This window comes from Aspergillus fischeri, genomic scaffold (assembly GCF_000149645.3).
Source record: "Aspergillus fischeri NRRL 181 1099437636249 genomic scaffold, whole genome shotgun sequence".
Lineage (NCBI taxonomy): Eukaryota > Fungi > Ascomycota > Eurotiomycetes > Eurotiales > Aspergillaceae > Aspergillus > Aspergillus fischeri.
Window position 1 is genome coordinate 2,339,231 of NW_001509770.1, and position 23,164 is coordinate 2,362,394.

At 52.3% G+C, this 23,164-nt stretch overlaps 10 protein-coding genes across 10 annotated transcripts, besides 4 other annotated features; 7 read left to right on the top strand and 3 right to left on the bottom strand.

Annotated features, from left to right (window-relative positions):
• Positions 1-342: 342 nt before the first annotated feature.
• Positions 343-1,203, top strand: NFIA_015420 (C2H2-type zinc finger protein; the record flags this gene model as incomplete). Its single annotated transcript, XM_001264745.1, has 1 exon — positions 343-1,203. One exon carries the CDS (start codon positions 343-345, stop codon positions 1,201-1,203), a length of 861 nt encoding a protein of 286 aa, XP_001264746.1.
• Positions 1,204-2,698: 1,495 nt separating this feature from the next.
• Positions 2,699-4,673, top strand: NFIA_015430 (uncharacterized protein; the record flags this gene model as incomplete). Its single annotated transcript, XM_001264746.1, has 2 exons — positions 2,699-3,071; positions 3,154-4,673. The coding sequence occupies 2 exons, from the start codon at positions 2,699-2,701 to the stop codon at positions 4,671-4,673; spliced, it is 1,893 nt and encodes a 630-aa protein (XP_001264747.1).
• A 700-nt stretch (positions 4,674-5,373) lies between these two features.
• Positions 5,374-7,572, bottom strand: NFIA_015440 (uncharacterized protein; the record flags this gene model as incomplete). The annotated part of the gene is made up of 1 exon (XM_001264747.1): positions 5,374-7,572. One exon carries the CDS (start codon positions 7,570-7,572, stop codon positions 5,374-5,376), a length of 2,199 nt encoding a protein of 732 aa, XP_001264748.1.
• A 949-nt stretch (positions 7,573-8,521) lies between these two features.
• Positions 8,522-8,566: a microsatellite.
• Positions 8,522-8,567: a microsatellite.
• A 1,104-nt stretch (positions 8,568-9,671) lies between these two features.
• Positions 9,672-11,750, bottom strand: clf1 (putative cell cycle control protein (Cwf4); the record flags this gene model as incomplete). The annotated part of the gene is made up of 2 exons (XM_001264748.1): positions 9,672-9,914; positions 9,966-11,750. 2 exons carry the CDS (start codon positions 11,748-11,750, stop codon positions 9,672-9,674), a joined length of 2,028 nt encoding a protein of 675 aa, XP_001264749.1.
• Positions 10,056-10,091: a microsatellite.
• A 374-nt stretch (positions 11,751-12,124) lies between the features above and the next one.
• On the top strand, positions 12,125-13,684 carry NFIA_015460 (U4/U6-U5 snRNP complex subunit PRP31; the record flags this gene model as incomplete). Its single annotated transcript, XM_001264749.1, has 1 exon — positions 12,125-13,684. The coding sequence occupies one exon, from the start codon at positions 12,125-12,127 to the stop codon at positions 13,682-13,684; it is 1,560 nt and encodes a 519-aa protein (XP_001264750.1).
• Positions 13,685-14,395: 711 nt separating this feature from the next.
• On the top strand, positions 14,396-15,274 carry NFIA_015470 (uncharacterized protein; the record flags this gene model as incomplete). The annotated part of the gene is made up of 2 exons (XM_001264750.1): positions 14,396-15,020; positions 15,108-15,274. The coding sequence occupies 2 exons, from the start codon at positions 14,396-14,398 to the stop codon at positions 15,272-15,274; spliced, it is 792 nt and encodes a 263-aa protein (XP_001264751.1).
• A 330-nt stretch (positions 15,275-15,604) lies between these two features.
• NFIA_015480 (uncharacterized protein) lies at positions 15,605-16,739 on the top strand (the record flags this gene model as incomplete). The annotated part of the gene is made up of 4 exons (XM_001264751.1): positions 15,605-16,235; positions 16,292-16,506; positions 16,556-16,648; positions 16,701-16,739. The coding sequence occupies 4 exons, from the start codon at positions 15,605-15,607 to the stop codon at positions 16,737-16,739; spliced, it is 978 nt and encodes a 325-aa protein (XP_001264752.1).
• A 1,076-nt stretch (positions 16,740-17,815) lies between these two features.
• NFIA_015490 (UbiA family prenyltransferase) lies at positions 17,816-18,781 on the bottom strand (the record flags this gene model as incomplete). The annotated part of the gene is made up of 1 exon (XM_001264752.1): positions 17,816-18,781. The coding sequence occupies one exon, from the start codon at positions 18,779-18,781 to the stop codon at positions 17,816-17,818; it is 966 nt and encodes a 321-aa protein (XP_001264753.1).
• A 1,340-nt stretch (positions 18,782-20,121) lies between these two features.
• On the top strand, positions 20,122-21,092 carry NFIA_015500 (uncharacterized protein; the record flags this gene model as incomplete). The annotated part of the gene is made up of 3 exons (XM_001264753.1): positions 20,122-20,174; positions 20,221-20,334; positions 20,381-21,092. The coding sequence occupies 3 exons, from the start codon at positions 20,122-20,124 to the stop codon at positions 21,090-21,092; spliced, it is 879 nt and encodes a 292-aa protein (XP_001264754.1).
• Positions 21,093-21,167: 75 nt separating this feature from the next.
• Positions 21,168-21,191: a microsatellite.
• A 734-nt stretch (positions 21,192-21,925) lies between these two features.
• On the top strand, positions 21,926-22,820 carry NFIA_015510 (uncharacterized protein; the record flags this gene model as incomplete). The annotated part of the gene is made up of 2 exons (XM_001264754.1): positions 21,926-22,380; positions 22,433-22,820. 2 exons carry the CDS (start codon positions 21,926-21,928, stop codon positions 22,818-22,820), a joined length of 843 nt encoding a protein of 280 aa, XP_001264755.1.
• Positions 22,821-23,164: the final 344 nt, after the last annotated feature.

Genomic DNA, 23,164 nt, shown 5'->3' on the forward strand with positions numbered 1-23,164 from the left:
CAAAAAAGGAACAAACATATTCAGACAGCTGGTTCGTCCATCTTCTTTTCATACCGAGATTCTTCTTTTTTGACGGTTTCCTGTGTGCTTCTTCCCTTCTTTTGTCTTCCTCCTCTTTTTCTCTCCTTGAGCATTTTCATAAGGGATGGACGAGCGGTCTTTTGCGGCCTCAGTCACAGAGTCTTGAACTTGTTCATGAAAAGAAGGGAGAACGGGGGAAGAAAGCAAGATGGGGGAGATCAAATATGGACTGAGTGTTTATAACAGACAAGTAGCCAAAGCGAAGAGCTAATCCGTCATCCTTTCATTCAGGTGCAGTCAGTAAGACTGCTGGGTCATGAGATGGCCAGTTGCAAGTCAAGCTTCGTTTCCATCTTGAACAATGATGACCACCCATCATTTGCAGTTCGATCAAGCCCTGGGGTCTCCAGACAGCCATCCACTTCTTCATCATATTCGCATCAGTCAGAGCAACAGCCACGGACTTTGTTACCCGACTACAGCTATGGAGCTCCCTACACAGAGTCTACTGCACGATCTCCTGGCAGGGTAAAACGACAACCATTTGACCCAGTTTCGGAAGCGATGCAGCCCGCGTCACCTGGCTCCTCCGATTGCTCTTCCTACGATTACGTCACTCAGAACAGCGCGGTCAGTTACTATCCCTCTGGCCGACAAGACTCGTACGCTTATCCCCCTCCCACGATTGCACCCGCCGAGAAGCGTCTGAGCGGCCACTCGGCGTCTGAACCCCCATCCCCGCCGCGATCCATTGGCGGATCTAAAGATGGAGCCGGTGCCAAAGGGACCAGAAAGAACAAATACCCTTGTCCGTTCGCAGCCAGCCATGGATGTTCAGCGACTTTCACCACTTCCGGCCACGCCGCACGCCACGGCAAAAAACACACGGGAGAGAAGAGTGTGCATTGCCCCATATGCAACAAGGCCTTTACTCGAAAGGATAACATGAAACAACATATCCGAACTCACCGCACGCATTCAGAAGACATGCCTTCGGGAACAGGCGACCGCGATGGCGAGGCTGCCAGCAGCCGGTGGGCACCGCGGCGAACCAGCCCACCATATAACCATTCGCGGTCGACGAGTCAGTCGCAGACGGATGGAAATGTCTATCACCGCAGCACGAGTACTATGAATATGACAACGTCTAGCGGAAGTCAACGTCGGCATTCGCCTTACTGAGTTGATGACTCCGCATGAGTTGATAATGAGCAGCCATGCCTGAGGTGAAAATGAGTTGAAGAGAAATAAAGAGAATTCACGAGAAGGTTGTAAGGCACACACGGGGGGATGCCACATATTCTATCCACATTTTTCTCCTATTCAGGAGGGCAATCATCCTCAACAGGGTCTGGGTTTCGATTCTTTGGAGTCACGGCTTTTATATCAAAGAGGTGCAAATGGTGGCTGCTGTGCAGCACCCTTTCTTTGGTACATTTTTTCATCCTTTAAGATTCCGTCTGAGAAAAGATGGCCAAAGACGGCTAGCTTTATTTCTACGGATTCCGGTCGGGTGGAACGACTCGTATATACCATGTATCATCTTCCTGCATGATTTCCCGGTCGAATGGCCTGTTGTTCATATTTTGATTTGTGAGACCAGCTTTCCAGCATTTTTTTCATTTTCCTCCATATGCTTTTTCATTCTGCGTGCATACCATGCCGCGTGATCTAAGAATGTCCTTGAAGGGCCTTTGCCGCCATGTACACTACTCTATATTGATTGATGATGATCAGCAAAAGGACGCTATCATCCCTACATGATACGACATATCATTCTCAATTACGATACGAATCGTTGCTGCGTATAATTCTATAATGACTTTTGAACATAATCTCTCATAGTTCGGTCGAGTAAAAAGTGAGCAATATTGAGTCTGTAGACAAGACTGGAAAATCTCCATGGCGAGATGACGGGAATCGTATTTTCGCTATATAGAGATCTAAAGCTTAGGCACTGGAACCACGGTACTAGGGCTTCTGGAAAGACCGGATCAGGGACCGATGGACCCAGAGATGGAGCAGGAGAAACCTTGGGTGCTTGGTAGTATCATATCACTCCATGAATATAGATGGTAGATGATGATAGTAATAATAATAACCTGTGAAATAATTGTGGCTGATGATTCCTCTCTACGCCTATTCCATGTTCCAGACTCTGCAACGCAGCATGACGTAGGTGCGCCTGGATGCCTGATTACTGTCAATAGCTGCCTGATGGATGCCTGAGTGACTGGACAGCTGACAGCAAGTGCCTGAGGCCAAGAGAAAGAAGGAGACGATGAGCCACAAAGAACAACAGATGAAAGAGACGGATCATGCCACGGTCAGTTGAGCACCGCCTCGACAGGGCGGCAAATAGACTAGAATGAATATCAAAGTGTGAAATGGGAGTCCAGTGAAACCATTCTCATTCGACTCGAGTTTCACCAGATCCATCTAGATACGTCACTGGCGCTTCTTTTCAGCCCACTTGTTTTGCCCCCGCTTTGGCCCTTTGGCTGTCAAGTTGCTTTTCTTTACCTTGTCCTTCCTTTCATCTAGTCCGGCCACCTCTTTGTTCCATCTCCTTTCCTCATCCTACTCCATATCTTCATCCTTTTCTCATCCATATGAACCGCTTTCATCTCGTTTAGATTCAACTACCCCGTACCAGCTAGTGCTACCACTGCTGACAATGGCCTACTACGACGATCGTCACTACCATCCCGCCCGCGATCGATACGCCCGGCCAGGACCCCCCAGTTACGAAGAAAACCCTTACTACTATGCTGATCCCCGCAGTCGGGCCGCAACGGATCTTGTCCGTCGTCGCGATGGAAGCAGCGAGTCTTTGGATGACCTGCCCCGTCATTATCCCCCCAGCGATTATGGTTACGAATACGGCTATGGGTACCCTCCGAATTCAAGACGGTCTCGAGGGGGTACCGGGCCAGAGGGAGTGGGCAGATCTCATTCGCTGAATGGTAGGAGGCGAGGTTATTACGAGGACTCGGATTACTCATATCGACCCCGACATGAGCGTCGGTCAAGGCATGAGGGCGATAGACGTATGTATTGCCTAAGGGAACGATAGATGGGGAGTCGATGGACGAGGAAAAGATAAAAGGTGATGAGTGCTGACGAATATAGATGATCGCCACAAATACTCCCGTTCTCCGTCAAGCAGCCGCTCTCCGCACCGTAGACGGCGCAAGTCCTTTTCCGAGCAGGCCCTGGGCGCTCTTGGTCTGGGAGCTGCGAGGTCCTCGGCTTCCAGACACCGCGATCATAGCCGTGGTCGCTCCCATGGTCACCATGGCCGATCACACTCGTACTCTCCCTCGCGCTCTCGCAGCAGAGACCGTCACCGTCGCGACAAGAGCGAGCAGCGCATGGCTCAGGCCGCCCGGGCTGCGCTGACCGCGGCAGCTGTCGAGGCCTTCCGTGTTCGCAAGGAACCCGGCGAGTGGACAGGGGAGAAAGGCAAACGGATTCTCACGGCTGCAATTACCGCCGCGGGTACAGATGGGCTGGTCGACCGTGACCCGAACAAGCACTCGAAGCGTCACATCGTCGAGTCCACGCTTGCGGGGCTGGCGGCCAACCATTTCGTGAATGGACCACGGTCAAAGTCGAGATCCAAATCCCGCGGTCGTGGCTCCGACAGCAAGCTCAAGAACCTTGCCGCCACGGGCGCTCTTGCTGCAGTCGGCAAGGAGGCCTACGAGCGCTTCAAGTCCCGCTCCCGGTCCCGTCACCGCGGCCGGTCCAGCTCACGCGACAGCTACGATGATAGCGACTCGCCGCGTCGCCATCGCTCGCGCAAGCGAAGCAAGAGCGTGTCGGACTACATTAATCAAGGCATGGAAGCGCTGGGGCTGGGAGACAAGGACAAGGATCGGGATGACCGGCGAGGAAGACATCGTGGGCGGCCCTCACGCTACGATGACTACTCAGACAGCGATCGGGATAGTGAGCCTGGGGAGAGACGGGCCAGGCACTCCAGAGAAGTAGGTCGACCTCGTTCTGTTTATGCCACGCAACCACCAAGTTCTACCATCACCACTACGTCGGGAGCCAGGGGCACACATGCTGATGACGGCGGCTACCACCACTCCACCTCGGACAGTGAATCATCTTCTGACCTGGGAGACAGTTCCGATGAGAAAAAACAGCGCAAGAAGCTCAACCGGCAGGCCCTAATGACGGCAGGTCTAGCCACCATCGCGACGATCCACGCAGCACACGGGCTGCACCAGAACATGGAGAAGCGCAAGCAGCGCATGAAGATGGTGAAGGAGGGCGAGATGTCACCTGAAGAAGCCCGCCGGCGCCGCATCAAAGCCAACCTCACCGACGCCGCCAGCATCGGCCTCTCCGCGCTGGGCATCAAGGGCGCCGTCGCCGAGTGGAAAGAAGCCGACGAGAAACGCAGGGAACGAGCCGAGTTCAAAAAGAAATGCGAGCAACATCGCCAAAAGCGACAGCAGCGCATGCGCAGCAAGAGCCAGAGTGCCGCCGGCCCGCCCCCGCCTTCCTGGCGCACGGTCTACCCGGACGAAATCGAGGAAAATGCCAGTTCATCGGGATATTCGTGGTCACATGCTGGGAAGGTGCGATCGCCGAGTGTCGGGGCGGATGTGAGATACCGGTCTTCGTATTGGAGTTGATGTGAGTTGGTTAGCTTTCCAGGTTTCCAGCGTTTTGACGGTATGCCCACGATGATGATTATGATGACACGATGCCGTATACGTATCACGACTTGACGACATTTCGGGTTCGCTTGCGCTCTTCTTCCTCACTCGTCATTTGTTTCTCAGCGTTCATGTATCGGGTTTAGAATGACTTAGTAGCCTGGTTTCTCGCCGCAGGAAATTACATTTACCCTTTAACTTACTTGATAATGTGCCAGAGAAGGAAATAGATGATTTGTGACATGGCATCAGTCCACGATGCATATGGCATTGATCCATTCAGACAGACGGGGTTGTGATCGGTATCAATACCGATGCCTCCTTAACATAAAGAAACAAGACACAAAGTCTATGTACAGTCCAAGCCAGTGACAAGACAAAGACGGAGAAGAAAGGAGATAGAAGAGGGAGAGAGATACAGAGGGATAGAATCCAATGAATATACAAACACAAACACCACGCCTTTCCGATGCCCTTTTAACACGGGGAGGGTAGTAGATAGATACATAGACGGACAGACAAATGACAGATATGGTGGGAATTAGAAAGGCAGACAGGAACGCTTCAACGCTCGCTCACTTGCAGAAGCCAGATCAAAATCAAATGCAGGTGACGACGCTTGATGCTGATGCTAAGCTTGATGCTAGATGAACAGACATGGTAGCGGGTGGCTAGACTATCGATCGGCGTTGAGGTTCAGCCAGCTCAGATCCGAGTTTGGGTTGTTGCGCGAGTTCGCCGGCGCAGGTGCACCTGGGAAGGGCGTGGTGGGCATGGGCTCAAGCGCATCTGGGATCAAGACGCTCGAGCCGCGTGTGTTGATGGTATCACGTTCGCGGCCGCTGGGGTTGTAGAAGCTGCGGCTGTAGGTGCTGCTGGGCGGACGGCCGATCCAGCTGTGGTGCGGGGCGCCGCGCCACTGCGGATCCAGGGCCGGACCACTAATCGTTGAGGCGCCGTCGCGGCGGTCATGGTCGTGATCGTAATCTGTGTCTGACGCGGCGCTCAGGGAGCTGGCACTGGAGATGCGGGCGGACTGCGACTCGGCGCGCTTCAGCATCTGGCCGACCCTGGGGCCGTCCTCCGTCGTGGGGCTACCGGTGACCACCCGGCCGAGCGGCTTGGGTTCCTCCAGGAAGCCAAAATTCAACTGAGGGAGGGGCGCTCCGGGCCAAGCACTGATCCGATCCTCTGCATTCGACCGAGGGGCCGCGATGGACGGTGTGCTCGCTAGGTTGGTATTGGTGCCGTTGTTGTCTTGGAAGTACTTGCCCCAGCCCTCGTCCGTCGTGCGGTCACCGGGCGGTTTGTCCCCGAGGGTCATGTCTTGCGCCTCAACGGCCTTGTCTGCGCCGACCGAGTATGTGCTGGACGGCGTCCAGTCACCGTTGGACTGGATGGTGGTCAGAGGACTCGGCTTGAGCGGCGACGATTTTGGTCCATGGCCCGGGATTCCGCCGGCTGTCCTAGGTGTCTTTTCATCGGCAGCCCTGCCAGAGAAGATGGCGAGCGAGTCTACCGATGTGGACGCGAGCGGAGCTGTACTCTTGGCCATGGGATAGGCCGAACGAGTCAGGGGCTCCATGCCCTGATCCTGGAAGCTCAGACGGTCCTTGTCATTGGCCTGGCCTTGGCTCTGGTTGGCAGCACGCTTGCGGCCCAGCTTCGTCCGATGCAGGAAGAAGAGAATTAAGATTAGGATTAGAATAATGCCCACCAGACTGCCAAGCGTCGCGCCGATGATAGTACCAACCCTCGAACCAGATGAATCGTCACTGGCGGCGGTGCTCGTACTGATACTCGAACTGGTGCTGGTGGCAGTTGGCGTAGACGAGGATGATGTTGTTGTTGTTGTCGGGATTGAGGCGAGGATCTGCTGGGAAGATTTGTCTCCGTAGAAGAGCTTGGTTGTGTTGACCCAGCTATTGGATGTCTGGTTGAAAATGGCCAGTGAGTCGGTACCACTGCCGCCGGATATAACCACTAATCCATTATCGCCTTGAGCGAGAGAGTAGTCCGATCTGGTCATTGATGGTGCTAACGATCCATCGTATGTCGGGTGATCGGCCACAGAAACCTCCCTTCTCCTTTTTCTCCTCGAGGACGACGCCCCCGGATCTGTGCCAGAACGCGCTGGCTGACCACCAGGATTGAGCAATGCGATGCTACTCACGGTGTTGGGCGAGACGTTCAGATTGAATGATTCAAGCGCCTTACTTCCGTCCGATCCATTTACTATCGCGCATCTCACATCGCTGGACAGAGGCTGGGGGAGAAATACACCGGAGGAATGCCAGCCATCCAAGACTGAGAACAGATGGACCTCTTTGGGAGTCGTCGCACCACCTACCAAGGCCGCTTCACCATCGCTCCAAGGCAGAAGCACAGGCGATGAGGTGGGGTACTTTGCTGAATGAGCGTCGAGGGTATATGGAGGAACGGTGCTGATAGTAAACGTGTCGGACGAAGGGTTCGAGCTATCCGTCTGACTGCCAGCGTAGACCAGCAGAATGGACGAAGACTTCAGATATACCGCGCCATGGGACGTCCGATTTTGCATCGTCCGCTGAGCTGTCTGTATCGTGGTCCACTTTTGGGAACCGAACGCGAATCGCTGCAACCCTGGGGAATTCGAAGACGAGCTCGTGCCACCGACCACGTAGAGCGCCTGTTGGTCTTCCTTACCGTCTATTCCACCCGTCACACATACCGCATCGGAGACCGGCTCTCCCGGAGGCATGGGCAATTCACTCCAGGTTCCATTGCGTTCGAGAGGGATGGCTGCAAATCCATTGGCGGAGTAGGTGTAGAGGGTATTGTTGTGAATGACCGAGCAATGGCCCTCCAATTTTACAGGGGGCTTCGGAACGATCATATCGACTGGATATTGGTGTATATTTTTATGGTAACGAGGGAATGCGATGCGAAAAAAGTGGTCGAGTTCTTCGAGGAGACCAGCCGAAGACGAATCAGTTGATAACCAGCCGTCAGAGGTCGGGAAGGACGAATCGACGGAACTAGGGAAACGAAGGTGACTGCCAGAGTGCTATCTCATGGTCGGGAACTAACAAGTCGTATGATTGACGAGTGATTGGCGACGAAGGTGATTCCAGAGTTGAAACGAATGTGGGTGCTCGTCATAGAATGGATGGTCCTCCACCTGTCTAGTGATGCCGTCGAGTTGAGTTGGTAGTGATAAGAGTCGCAGACTGAACGTTAAGAGTCAAATGCGATCATGAAGTACTGGTGGAATCAAGACTGAGTAACGAAGGATTGGCGACCTGGAGGACAGGATAATGTCAATATCAATTCGAGTCCAGCGCTTCAGGGGTAAAGGTTACAACAATAATGATAGGATCACAGAGTCAGAAAAGGAATGATAATGACAGTGATACAGAAGCTCATACGTCGAATCAAGGGTCTACCTGAGTAACGAACGACAGGGAAAAAGAGAGAAGAGGAAGAAGGGAATGATCAGGAGATGCATTATGGGAATCATAATAATAATAATAGTACTGGAAAGGTAGTGATAAGAGAGTACGGAGCTGTGTGGTACACGATCGCGGGAACCGGAGCAAAAGATGAAACAACGGTTCTGAAGAGCAGCAAGAGGGGGTGGCTCGGAGAGTGGACCAGATCAAGAGTCGGAATGGAATCATCGATGATCTTGAAGACTTACGATCTTGTTTTGGCAGTAAATTTACTTTATTCCTTTGGTTGAGATGAAAGCTGGATAGGAGCGAAAAACAGAAAAGACACGAGAGGAGGGAAGGATGGAGGGGTCCAGCACGAGTGCACAGCACGATGTGCGAAAAAGAAAAAAAAGAGAGAGAGAGAGAGAGAGAGGCAGAGGGAGAGGCAGAGAGAGAGGAACAAGTAGAAAGAGTCCGGAGTAAACAAGAAAAAGAGAAGAGAAAAGAGACAGAGAGACAAACAGGAATCCCTCAAGTCGATGACTTACGAGTAGCAGTTAGTCTGTGCTCACCATCAGAGTCTTAAGATGATCAGAAGATCCAGAAGATCCCTTGATAGAAAGACTTGATAGGTATTCATCAATTCTGGACTTGAACACAGTATTACAGTCCAGCTTCAATCATCATTTCATATCCATCAAAATCAACATCTTTAGACATTCATCTCCTGTGCATAGTACCTTGCATCAGGCACAGCAGCAAAGTGCAAGGAACTAACACCTCAAATTAAACACTTGGTATTATTGCCTCCATGAGGTATCTACCTACCTACCTAAGGTAGAGCTCTATTTTCAGGGGTTCAATTCAAATCCCAACCATGGTTTGTCTGTCCATACCGCATCATCCCAAGAAGTTTCCAGAGTACTATCATCAATGATCTCATTCTTCTAGGCGACTAGCATCAGAAAATCTCCCCCTTTCTTCCCGTTCAGCAATCTACTCAGTAAACCTCTCACTCTATTCCGAATCAGGTCAGTCTGAATCATGTTGTTATTGGTGGGGTTAATTTGCGCCAAGATGAGTCAGTACGGTACAGTATATGACAATACAGTACTAGTCAGGCACCAACACCAGACACAAATGCAGGAACATGAAGTAAATGGTTGACTGATTAGTAGTAGACTAGTCTTTCTCTAACTGAGTTTATGTTGCGATTATGATTAACTATGATTTTGTTGGATTATTACTCAGACTTCAATGACCTGAATCCAGAATCGAGGATAAATTGAAGAAAGACAGCCCCACCAGCCATCCGCTTTTCAAACGACGGGTCATTGTTCGCTTCGGCTGGGCTACAGTACTACATAGTATGATCCACTTTTCCTTGGCTTCGCACGTGCAAGGAACTACTGCATCGTCATCATCTTCATATGGTATGGAATGGAGTGCTAAATCTGGTATCTTTGAGCTCAATTCTTTGGCGTAGAGTACTAGTACTGGTAACTGGAGATGGTACACACGCTCGACATCTCCCACAAACCCAAACACCCGCGAACAGCGGTCATGGTGCAACCTGCCCCCCAGTCTGCTTCCAACGGTGCGCCGCCTGCAGAATTTTCGTAAGGCTCGCCGCTGCCTGGTCGTCCGCCGGGAACACATAGTCCATGTACTCCTCGTATCGGTCGTCGTCCAGCTTGCGTCGCTTCTTGACCCGCCGGGGCATCTGCTCCTCGATCTTCTTGATGTCCTCGGGAGTTCCGTGTGTATGTTCGAAGGCCCGCCAGGCGTTGAGAAGTTCCACTCGCTGTAGCTTCGTCAGTAACATCTTCCCCGGACACAAGCGCCAATAACTCACCTCCTCCTTCATTTCCTTCTCCTTGAACACCTTGTGGGCCCGTTCGAACACAGCGCGTGCCCGCCGCTTGGCCTCGTCGCTGACCGGCCGCTCCTCCTCTTCCTCTTCTTCTTCTTCCTCCTCCTCTGGCACGTTGATCTCGAACCGCGCGTAGTTGATCCACACCTTGACGTGGTCTGTCTTCTGTAGGAGACGCTCGTACAGCTGCCGCACTCGGTCGTACTCGCCTTCGTACTCTTCAAAGTCAATGTACGCCTTCCAGACAAGCTCCGGCATATCCAGCGTCGGTTGATCGATCCCAAGCTCGAAGATCGCCCGCGCACGTTCCGAGTCATCCAGTCCTCGCTCCAGTTCAGCGTACTTGATCCACGATTGGCTATTGGACGGGTTCCATTCGATCTGTTTTTCGTACAGGGTCCGGCACCGCACGAACTCGAACAGCTGGCGCTCGAGGTCAATATAACCCCGGAAGAGCTTGTCCTTGGGGCACATCCCAATGGCTTGGCCCAGCGTCTTCCGCGAAGCCTGCAGATCCATCTGGCGGATGTCGAACTGCGCTTTCAGCAGCCAGATCTTGGCAAATGTGAATTTCTTATGTGGGATCAGCTTTAGGCATTCTGTGTAGATCTGGCGGGCCCGATCCACATCCTTGGCCTCCATCTCCTCCCAGATGGCGTAGAAGATCCACAGGTAAATGTACCGTCTCCAATGCCGCTTCTCCTGCGACGGAGGGATCTGCGCAATCGCCCGTTCATAGACATCTCGTACCCGGTCTGGATCGCCCGAGGTTTCTTCCAACCGGGCAAAGTCAAACCAGACATCGTAGTTTCGCGGGTTCTCCTTGAGCTGTTCCTCGTATTGCACCCGGCGCTTGGACAGGATCACATCCTCGACGCCCTCGCGGTCGCCAAACTGCTTCTCAAATGTTGTGTAGGCCTTGTGAAGCGCCATCGCCTTGGAACGGGGCAGCCGGTCCAGGGCGTATTTGTAGATCGCTCGCGCCCGCTCATACTCCTTGAGCTTCGCCTCGAATTTGGCGTACGCGATGAAGAGCTTCTCGTCCATGAAATCCTCACCCAGGGCCTCGATCGCCATCCCGTACACTTCCCGCACCAACTCACTCGTCCCGTACTCCTCCTCGAACCGGGCCCATTTGATCCAGTTCCTCGGCTCCGGGTGGACGATCGTAAACCGCTGGAAGATCGCGCGCGCGCGCTCAAACTCATTGTACCGCTTCTCAAGCTTGATATACGCACTCCACGCGCCCTCGTCCGGCTCCCATGACATCCACCGCTCAAACACCTGCCGCGTACCCTGGATATTCCCCAGCGTCTCCTCCATGTACACGTACTTGTACCAGAACTTGTCCACGCGGGGCAGGATGGTGACCGCCCGGTCCAGCAAGTTCCTCGCATGGTTGATGTTGCGATTCCGCATCTCCGACTCGATATACCGGATCCAGAGTACCACCGAGGTCGGGTTGACGTCCAGCGCCCGTTCGAAGATCGATCGCGCCCGGCGGAATTCCTTCTGCTCCAGTTCCCAAGATGCATACCGCATCCAGTTGTTCATGTTCAGCCGATTGCGACGCACATAGTCTTCAAACTCCTTTCTCTTGCGGCCCTGGTACTCGTGCAGTTCTTCGAGGTCCGCGAATCGCTGTGTCGGCGCCTGCAACGAGGGCTCCTGCCGATCAACAGCCTCTCGAAGCAGCTGCTCCGCTGAGATCTGGATCGGCGCGGGGGCCTTGTTCTTGACCCTGGGAGGGCCGCGAGACGACTCCATGGTGACAATGGGTGGTGTGTAGGAGGTAAGATGGGTCAGGTATCAACAAGCGGAGGTGGCAGGTCCAACTTTCGGTTGTACACGTGATACAAGTAGCACAGACTTAGAAAGAAATAGTCGGGGCTCGATCAGCAACCAAATCTGGACGTTGGATCCCCAACTCCAGCTGATCGTTGTCGAACAAGTCCGTTGGTTCTTCGTCCATCAAAAGTCGGAAGCTGCGCTCTGGGTCTCTGACGCCACCCGGATGACTAAGCAGAGGTCCCTTCCTTAGTGCCGTCTAGTCCAGTTGTGGCGGGCCGACGACAGTTATTTCAACTTGACCAGCTGCCTCACTTGCTTCAGCGGTTGCCTGTGGTTACATTGCCGCCATCATGTCGAACGCGGAGGAACTCTTGAGAGATTTCGAGGAGGATGACGAGGTATTCCAGGCCGGTGAGGAGATTGAAGAGGATGTCGGCGAAGAGGTGCAACGGCCAGCGCCGGAGGTCACCAACGAGTTTGACGTCGCCGTGTCGACCACCGACGAACTCACACGCCTTCACAAGAGTCTCCGAGACCATTACTCGATCAGATTTCCAGAACTAGAAACACTTGTTACGAATCCTATTGACTACGCAAAAACCGTTGCCATCTTGAAAAATGGCCCTCTTAACGATATCAAGGCCCTCTCGTCCTCGGCAGATAATATGGTCGGCGCGCCACTCAAGTCCATCCTGGATGGCCCCTCGCTCATGGTTGTCGCGGTGGAGGGGACGACGACGCGTGGACGCGAAATGACCGAGGCCGAGCTCAAGGTCGTGCTGGATACTTGTGAGAGGATTCTCAAGCTAGACCGCGAGCGGACGGCGCTTACGCAGAGCATTCAGTCGCGCATGAGCCAGATTGCGCCTAATCTTGCCGCTTTGATAGGACCGGAGACTGCGGCCCAGTTTCTCAACCAGACCGGCGGGTTGAGGGAGCTGGCTAAGATCCCAGCGTGCAATCTGGCCGCCCAGGGCTCCAAGAGATCGGAAGGGCTAGGATTTGCTACGAATATCGGTATCAGATCGCAAGGCTTTCTCTACCACTCGCCCATCATTCAAGATATTCCGAATGATCTAAAGAAACAAGCAATCCGGATCGTCGCGGCTAAGATGGTCCTAGCGACTCGGGCGGACGTGGCCAAGTACAGCCCCGATGGTTCTTTGGGCGAGGAATTGAAACAACAGTGCTATCAACGCTTGGAAAAGCTGACCGAGCCTCCTCCAAACGCTGGCGTGAAGGCGCTTCCGGCGCCTGACGACAAACCATCGAGAAAGCGAGGTGGACGGAGAGCGAGAAAGGCCAAGGAAGCAATCGCTATGACTGAGCTACGGAAAGCGCAGAACCGGGTCGCATTTGGCAAGGAGGAGGCAGAAGTTGGCTATGGCACCGGCGAAGGCACCGTGGGTCTGGGTATGCTGGGGCAGCAGAACGACGGACGGGTCCGGGCGACTCAGATCGACCAGAGAACCCGGGCCAAGCTCAGCAAGTCGAACAAGGGCTGGGGAGCGGCCACTCCGGTCAGCGGGACCGCTACTTCTCTGCGTGGGTTTGGTTCGGGCGCAGGTGCAGGCGGCACTGCGAGTGTCCTCCAGGCCAAGGGGCTGCGAACCTCTGGAGTTGGTCCTTCATTGGCAGGCATTGCCGGCACGGCCAGTACGATTGCCTTTACACCTGTGCAAGGTCTCGAGCTGGTTGATCCCAAAGCGCAAGCCGAGCTCCAGCGGAAGCGCAAGGCGGAGGAGGACCGATGGTTCAAATCAGGTACATTCACGCAGGTGGGCGGCCAGAGCAGTAGTACCAACAGCGGTGCGAATGGCGGGTTCAAAGTTCCTCCACTGCCTGCAAGGAAGAAGGTCGACACCGGCGAGGGCAAGATGGCGCCACCTCCGCCGCCCGTGAAGCCATAGCTTTGTCCATGTTTCTTGCTATTTCACTGTTGAGCATTGACGGCGTTGGGGTTCTTGATCATGATACCAAATAGTGATAGATCTTAAAAGAAATGAAATATATCCACATCGTTATTCGTACCGAGTCAGTTCCCTACATTGCCGTAGAGCCGAGTGGCTGGAATATGGATATCGGCGAGCCAAGGTTCGGCTTTGTACTGCAACTCCGAATGATGGCCGATGGCGTGCGCCGTGCAGAATTTGGCGCAATAAACTGCGCAATCGGTGAGCTATTTGACATTATCTACGGAGTAGTATTCGCATTTACATTTGTGTGCTATTCGCATTGCTGAGCATCAAGAAGTGCTGTCTTCGCATATTGTAGACTCTGGATAGTCCTTCATCTATCCCACTCCACAAGCGAATCGTCAAGATCTGAACCCATGAGATCAACCAAGGTACTGATCATGAACCAATTTCAAGGGTGAATTCAATTATGAAGCATGTGGGCCGGGGCGTTTCACAAAGCAAAGAACCATCAAGTCGGCATATTGCGTGCTCGGGTCGGCATGTCTTATAAATTGTCGTTTCCTACAATGTAGTCAGTTACTTTTGCAATCTGAGTAGGCTACCGCTAGCATTGCAGTCAATTGACCCATAGTCGATCTTTTGAGGTTATAGTCAGGTCGAACAAGAGGAAAAGGAGGCGACAGTGTGGAAGCCAATCGCACCATGGCCCCCGGGATACAAGACTCGCTGAGCGAGCTCCCAGCAGCAGTCCTCACTGAGGAAGAAACGTCTTCAACCAAACGGAGCAGAAGCAGACGCCCACTCTCACTCATCCATCACAGCCTGGTCACATCCGACATGGACGCGCTGAAATTCCACGCCGCCGCATCACTCCAGCTGTGCTTCAGTCCCTATCAAGATATCACCATCAGCAGCATAGCAGACTCCGACTCAGATCTAGATGCTCAGCTTCTGATAACATCACCATACAACTCCCCTCTCCACCTTCTCAACCTCCAAACCCTCGATCCACACTCTCGTCTCCTCGCCCAGGCTCTCACAATCCTCCGCCCCGTGCGCGCCGACTACGCCACAGCCCCCTACGCAGACTCCTTCAACTGGCCCTCTGTCTTTGCGTTCCTGCGGGATCTGAGCACACGCGAGGGATACACTTGGTCCCGAACGAAATTCTACGTCGTCGTCTTCCGGTCAACCTTGCTAGCGGACGCGGATGCGGACCGACTGCATGAGCTGGATGCACGGTCGCATCAGGAGGCTGTGGCCAGTGGGGGGTTACTCAAGTATTGGTTTGGGACGAAGAATGCGCGGAGGGAGAATCTGGCGACTTGTAAGTTTCCTTCTTTTCTTCCTTTGTCTGCTCTTTTTTTTTTTTTTTTTGAGGGAGGCAAGATTGTTGATGATGATAATGGAGTAGGTGTCTGGCGGAGCCGGGAGGATGCGCATCGAGGAGGGACGGGGCCATGGCATCGGAAGGCGAGAGGAGCGGCTAGAGAGATGTATGAGAAGATTGTGTTTACGACGATGGAACTGGTGGTTGGGGATGAGGTGGGAGAGTGGTCGTTTGCGGAGTGGGCTGGTTGAATTGTAGAGATACCCTTTGTACAGAGCATGAATTTACTTTAAGCTATTTTCATTGAGAGATTGCTTGTTTATCCATGCAGTCTATATCGCATGGAGAATGATTCCCCGCTTGTGGAGAGAGAGAATGGACCCATCATGCCCTAAAAGAGTAGTATTCCACGCCCATGACTGCCGAATGAACTCATTCTAAGCGATGAATTATCAAACTAGAATAGATCTGTTATCAGAAATAGATGCGGGGAGGGAAATGATTGAGGTATATAGTTGAACTCACCTGGATGGCTCAACCTGCAACGACATCCCACTTTCACTCAATAAGACATACTCAAAATGGTCGGACTCGCAGTAGAACACAACATCCAAGTCAACGATGGCCCCTTGGCCTCCGAAAACGCCGCTCTTCTCCGTCCCTCAGACCCCTCCCTTTCCCTGGACGAACTCCGCGCCCGCTACGAACAAGACGGCTACCTCTTCCTCAAACACCTTCTCCCCCGCGACGACGTCCTCGAAGCCCGCAGACAGTACTTCTCCCTGCTCGCCCCAACCGGCGTCCTCCAAGAAGGCACAGACCCCGTCCACGGCATCTTCAACCCCACCAAATCCCCCGATCAGTACCCCGGCATCGGCGCCGGCGCAGTAGGCAACAACGGCCGTCCAGGGGGCGAGCAGGCCGCAGAGTTTGTGGATCTAGCCATCGAGGCGCATTACCAGGATTGGTACGCGGAGAAGTTCTGCAACCATCCCGCTTTGGTCCGCTTCGTGGCCGAGTTCACGAGCTGGGGCGAGCATACGTTGAATTTCCGCCGGACGCTGCTGAGGAATAATACGCCTGGCACGAAACCTATCGGCGTTCACTATGATCAGATCTTCTTGCGGTATGGGGAGCCGACGAGTGTCACGGCTTGGGTGCCTATGGGGGATATCAAAATCAATGGTGGGGGGTTGATCTACCTCGAGGATAGTATGCTATCATCTTGTGTGCCTTGGCAATGCCTTGAGCGTTAGCTGACTGACCAGGCGACCCTGTTGGACTCAAGATCGAGGAAGAATTCACCACCAAGGCGAAGCAGGCCGGTTTGACCGATGAAGAGGCTAGATCGGCTTTCAACTCGAATATGATGGCGACGGGGCTTTTGTCCGAGTCGCCGGTCGAGTTTGCCAGGCAGCATGGCCGTCGCTGGCTGGTGTCTGCCTATGAAGCCGGTGATGTTGTCTTGCACAAACCTCATATGGTATGTCTCCGTCCTTTACCTCTAATGGATGTTATCCTGACAACCGCAGATTCATGCATCGACTATCAACAATGACCCGGATAATGTCATCCGTCTGGCGACTGATCTGCGATTCTGCGACTCTTCCAAGCCGTATGATAAGGTACGTTTGCTTTGGGCAGGTGACAAGTCAGACAAGTGCTTATATGCCTCAGAGATGGATGAACTTTTATAAATTTGGAGATGGTGTTTGATCATAGCCAGAGTAGTCTATTATCTATTACTGCATAGTCCACAGCAACAATCTACACTCAAAACGTGCAATGACATATCCTGTAACACTTAGCTCAGTTTAGTTCATCTTAAGATGCAGTGATCTTACAGCTCTCCATCGCAATATCCTCCCGTCCACCCATGACCTTGAAGGACACACTGTACGAATTAGCCAAATCCATCTTCTGGCCATAGACATAGGTGATAAAAATACCGCATTATGACAAGCCAGATTGGCAATCCCGTCGCCGCCTTCGATCTCGCAGGATGTCTCCACGTTCAGCTGGTTGACCTGAAGGGGTATGCTGTGTACCAGTTGGCAGAGAAAGCCATAGAAAATAATATTTAGGGTTTTCATTGTGATATATGTATTGGATAGCAATTTTGAAAAACTGAGTGAGGAAGTCGATCGAGAGAATGAGATGGCTTGAATATAACGGTTTGATCAAGGGATAGTCTTGTCGTCAGGGATGTGAAGCAAGGGCGGACGTTTGGCACTCGCAACAGGCTTAATCGCGCACTAGAAACCTCCATATCAGTTGAAGATATGCATCTTACATGCCTTGATATAAGAAAAGATGGCCCAACGTCGCATTGATGCATATTTCCTCGCCAGAGCTTCATCGTTCCAGGCACCTTATGTTTACGTAGATCTCCATATTCTCTCCGCTACGACGTTTATGTTCGGACTGGATTGGTTGCCTTCTGTCCCATAATTTCAACGAAGCAATCAAATTGTGTAAAATTTTGACAGAACGATCCTGTATTCCCAGAACAGATTTACCATGAGTCGAATGATCCCTGAGGTCTTCGGCCTTGCGCAAACGAAGATGAGTCGGTGATGAGGATGTGAGTCCATGTTAGGGCACGGATAGGCGTGGACGTAGCTGGATAGTGCGTGTTCCAATCAACCGTGCCAGTAGCATAACTGCTACTTAGTATAGAGAGGTAACAACAATTCTATATAACATACGATAAATCAACACTAATCATAACATGCAACATACAACACCATTGACTAGCAGCGGCCAACATCTATACAGACCACATAGCTCCCCTACGACAGAGAGACACCCCCCAGAAGCGGAAGCATATACACAACTGAGATCCACAGATTCCACACCCGAAAAGTATTCCGATCACTGGCTGTATCCCGCCACATAAGCATCCTAATAGCTACAGCAAACGCCAACGCGCAGCTCAAGCCAGTGGCAAGGGGACCAGAGCCCGCCAGAAGCGGACATATGACGCCCCAAACAGGCATCGGAAGTGCAATGCTCCATCGCGCCGCAGCATCCCCAATCACAAGGGGAAGCGTTCGACGGCCCCTCTTTGCGTCGCCTTCCTGATCGCACATGTCCTGCACGTGCATGGTCGTCAGGATAATCGCCGTGATGACCATGCTCCAGAGCCTGAGCGAGTACTGTCTGGCTTCAAAGGACTCTGTGAATACAGCAGACCCAGAACCAAGCGCTACCTCTACAGCTCCTGAGTTGAAACAGAAGTATCCCAATGCGTTGATAATATTTCGGATCACAGGGTTGTGGTCACCCGCCCCGAAGCTGTTGTAGCAGGTGCCTAGGATAATGAGACCGAGACACTGTCTGTGTCCGCCGCTGTAAAAAAAGCTGTAAACCACTGCAAGGGCGTAGAAGCCGAACATCAGGCGTTTTGCCTGGGATCCAGAGAGACGCTTGCTTGGAAGCGGACGCCAGGGTTTATTGAGGCTGTCTTCGGCGATGGACGAGGGACTGCGCTGGTTGTTCATCGTCAGAGGAAGAAGATTGATCCCGACCCAGCCAATGATCAGAGGTATTCGATAGACCGTATTCAGGTATGCGGGAAACTGATACTGTACATCACGGAAGTCCAGAGTGGCGAGAGCGTTGGTAATGCCAAAGATGGTGCTTGGGAGGAGAATGGTCTGGACATCACTTGCAATGAAGAGCCAGATGGTATATCCGCCTGATGCAACTGCCGATGAGAATTGACAGACATGAAAGCTCGGCCCGCCGATTGACATGTCGCTCTGAATCTTTGCTATGCACTGATGTAAGTCAGTATTTATCTTCGAGTAATCAGCCTTGACTAACCTTCATCTGTACTATGCTCTCAGAATGATAAACTTCGTCCCAGTGAGGTGTTTATAACTCGCACACGTAGTTGCAGCTCTTCGGCTCAGGAATCAGCTGAAGCCGTTGACAAGACAAGTGTGCTATACAATAATAGACATAACAGACATCAGGTCCTAGCATGCCTGAGCATCGATTGGCCTTCGACTGTCTGAGTCCCAAACACTTCCTGACCTTGACTCAGATATCAGGGGCTAATTCAAATGCGCCTTGTCAGGGAGGCCGGCCTGGAGATTTGGATATGACTAGTAGCCGCCCCTGCTCCAACAGATACTGTTTTAGATCTAATAGCTGATAAAAGGCGGTGCTCTCGAGCAATGCTGAGGGCTCAGCCCGTCATTCAGGCGACCTGGGGATGAGGACCTGCTCATCTTAGTCCAGAGCAAGAATGTTAATATGGCAGTGGGAGATAGTCGGGCACACGGAAGTCCACAACAAGCCTCGATATATTGACAAATGCATTGTCTTCTCAAGGATCGACTTGGACCCATTCCAGGTTCAACCTGGAACACTGTCATCAATCAGGCCCCAAGGCATGTCTCAGTTCCGTCATTTGCCCTGCCATTCTTTTTTCTGATTGAGCTCAGCCATGCGACGTTACACATGCAGCTTGGGAGATGTATTGCACTGCATCATTACGGGCTGTGTTCGCTGCCATAATGGGGGTTATTTTTTTATGCTGAAACAGCTGACAGTTATGTATTGGGGCCGTACATAAGCTTGAAGAATGAGGGGCATCACCTGCGATTGCCAGTCAGAGCGGATTCTTGTTGGCCCCAGTTTTATTACCATTGTAGAAGCTAGAGAATGGCGCAGTTGTCTCAAACGGGAATGTTTAAGCATCAAGAAGAATGGCACGATCTCGGTGCTAGGAACGGACGCCTGGGGATGACTATCGATTTACTGGGATGATACGGTGACAGTACCGAGTGAGTCAGACTGCATGGATATCCCATCGAATAGTTGTAGCTTCCTCGAGGCTTGACGGGCGTAGGTTGCTCGGCAGGTGAGAAATGCCGTGCTTGTGCGTACCTGAGGGCCTTAGGCAGCTACCTGGTCTAGTCCTTCACTTATATAGTTCGCTTGCTCATAATCGGAGGAGAAATCTCGACAGCACCTCGTCTCTCCTTGTTTCCATCCTTGACTGTCTTTCTACATTGCCCAGCACAGTCATCATCAGTTCATTTCATCCCTTCAACAATCCAACCCTGTTAAATCAAGACGTTTAGGCATGTCTTCCTCTCCAGAATACGTCTTTACCCGGGACTACTTGGACAACAACCGGTATGTTTATTCTAACTTTTGCTATTCTGCCTGCTTACATTTGCAGCATCAACCTGCAGCATTACCTGGTCGTCCAACTTTTCGGATACCGCATTCACCCCTCGATTCCCGTCAAGGATGTGAACAACCTACGGATCGCAGACGTAGGAACTGGTACTGGGTATGTCAAGCTCGACTTGTTAGATGGCAGCTTCTCACGCTGACAGAATCTGGCTCACCGATTTGGCCGATGAATTCCCTGCAACTGTCCAACTGGATGGACTTGATATCTCCTTCGATGCGGCCCCTCCACGCGACTGGCTCCCACCCAATATGAGCCTTCACCATTGGGATATCAAGGCCGAAGTCCCTGAGCACCTGGTCGGTGTCTATGACGTGGTTAATGTTCGCCACTTCGTCTTTGTTCTCCAACAGCCTGACTTGAAAGGTGTCCTTGACAATCTATTCAAACTTCTCAGTACGTCAAACAGTTTCTACAATTTTCGCATCTCTAACAGCTGGTTTACAGAACCCGGAGGTTATCTTCAGTGGACTGATTTCGACATGTCCTCACTTCGTGTTGAGAAGATCAATCCGGACATCAAGGCGGACGCGAACGTCAAGTTAATGCAGCTTTTTCAGGCCAATGATACCCGTCTTCGTACCGCGTGGGGTGCAAGTCTGCCCTCGCTTTTTGCACAGAGCGGATTCACCAATGTGGAATCTGATGTGAAGGATGCACCACCCCATCTGGCAGTTGCACTGCATGAGTGTGGGATGTTGGCCACGGAGGTCTTAGCCCGAAACAAAGCAGGTGGGAACGAGCAGATGGTGCAGCAACTTAGACAAACCCTGGCCGAGGCTGCAAAGGAGACTCGGGAGGGATCTGTTCTGGCTTTTACTAGACTTACTGTCGTCGGTCAGAAGCCGAGCCAGTAGACTGCCTTTAGCCTGGTAGGTATCGAACCGTCAAGCATCCTTACGCGCTGGAGGTAGACTCATAATTTCTCACATGATATCATGCCTAGATATCATGCCTCTGCTTAGGAATGATGTACGTATGCTCGTAAGATGATGATGCGCCGTCGCTTCAGCTCGCCATCGCCATCGCTCAATGCTTACACCCCTTTTGTGATACAGTAGTTCCAAATCTGACCAAGCCCCGCAGGGGGAGCGATTCTGACTGATTCAGCCTCAAAATTCAGGAATGTAACCCTGTACCACACATTGGAGTACGGACGAGAAATATGGACATGGGTATAATGTGTACTCCTGTTCCTACACCTTGCCCCTCACCGCATATGCCATCTCGTCAGCCATTGTGAATGTTGGTCGCACAAAGCCAGCGCAAAAACTTCCCGGAATGGCATTCTGCACTACCATTGGGGTATTCATAACCTCGACGCCTTCCTGGCAGAAGCAATGAGCGCTTAGGTGACATGGCCCCTCCGACTAAGTCTTTTTTATTGCGCCGAAAAATCAATAGACGACCTGATGGCGGATCAAGACGGAACCCAATACTCGGCGGCTTACCTTGCAGAGGATCGACGACCTGCCCTTCTGAGCGTGGCAATCACCTTTCTTGTACTGAGTACGTCTGCAGTCATCTTACGCTTCGTGTCTCGTCGTATTGGGCGTGTTGGCTTCCAGCATGATGATATCTACATTATCTTGGGTTGGATATTTTATGTGGCGTTGATATCTGTGGCAATCGGTACCTCCCTATCTTCTCCGTTAGAAGAATGTTTACTTGACGATGTAACGCAGGAGACATGCACTATGGCGGCGTAGGCCTCCATCAAGCGCGCGTCATAGCTATCGATCCGGTCATGATGCAGACATGGGCCAAATTCCTCCTCGCCATCGCATTCATCTACATCTTCGGTGTGATTCTCCCCAAACTCGCCGTGCTGAGCCTGTACATCTCTATCTTCAATCGGCACCGCGCCTCCCGCATTACCTGCTATGTCACCGGCTTCCTGATGATCGGCAACTGCATCGGCTGTGCGGCGGTGGGCTTCGCGGTCTGCACGCCTCTCCGGAAACTGTGGGACCCACGTGTGGACGGGCACTGCGTCAATATCAATGCGTGGTTCCGCTACTCGCGGATCGTGAATATCGTCTCGGATGTTATCATGCTCATCCTGCCTATCCCGCATGTGATCCGGTTGCAGTCAACCATGCGGTTGAAGGTTGGTTTGTTGATCACCTTTTTGCTGGGGAGTGTGTAAGTCGAGCCATTCTTACTCTGCGTTGTGGCACAGGGCTGACGAGTGTAGGGGCCTCATCGCCGGCCTGATTGCCCTCTTTACGTTCAGCACTACCAACGCCGTCACAGACAACACCTGGAACGCGGCATTATTGATCATCTGGACCCTTGTCGAGGTGGGAATGTATCTGATTGCTGCGTGCTTGATCTCGTATCAGCCGCTTGCTAAGTTCATCTGGAGAAATACTTGGCGTCGACGACGAGGGCAGAAGAACAGTTCTCAGGACCAAGAACATAGCCATGTGTGGGTCCGGACGAATAGTATGCCTAGTCAGAGTCATAGTACGAGGGGAAAGACCGAAGAAGAGTACTTGGAGCTGATGACCAGGGAGCGCTCGGACAGGGGGTCGTCAATCTCCGGGGCGATTATGATTGAGCGCCAGGTAACGATGGACTGAACATGGATGTATTATGCTTATCCATCACAGCTACTGTGGTTATCTCTAGCATAGAATGAACAGAATGCAGTTATTCCAGACGCAGACAGAGTGAAACTGATTATGGTGATGGACAAAGACAGTGAAAGGAGCGGTGAGACTCTCAAAGGACCTGGAGTATAGCTGGCCTCAGGCAGAAGCACTTGTGTCCCTTGATGCCTGAGGTACCCTGTGCCCCGCCGCAAAAACCCTCCGAGTCCGAACGGCGTTTCCCCTCCGACAGTAGCCAGAGAACGTGTCTGAGAGATTTCCCCTCCGCTCGTTTCTCCCTTTTATTTCTTTCCTTCCCCTCCTCTCTCGATCTC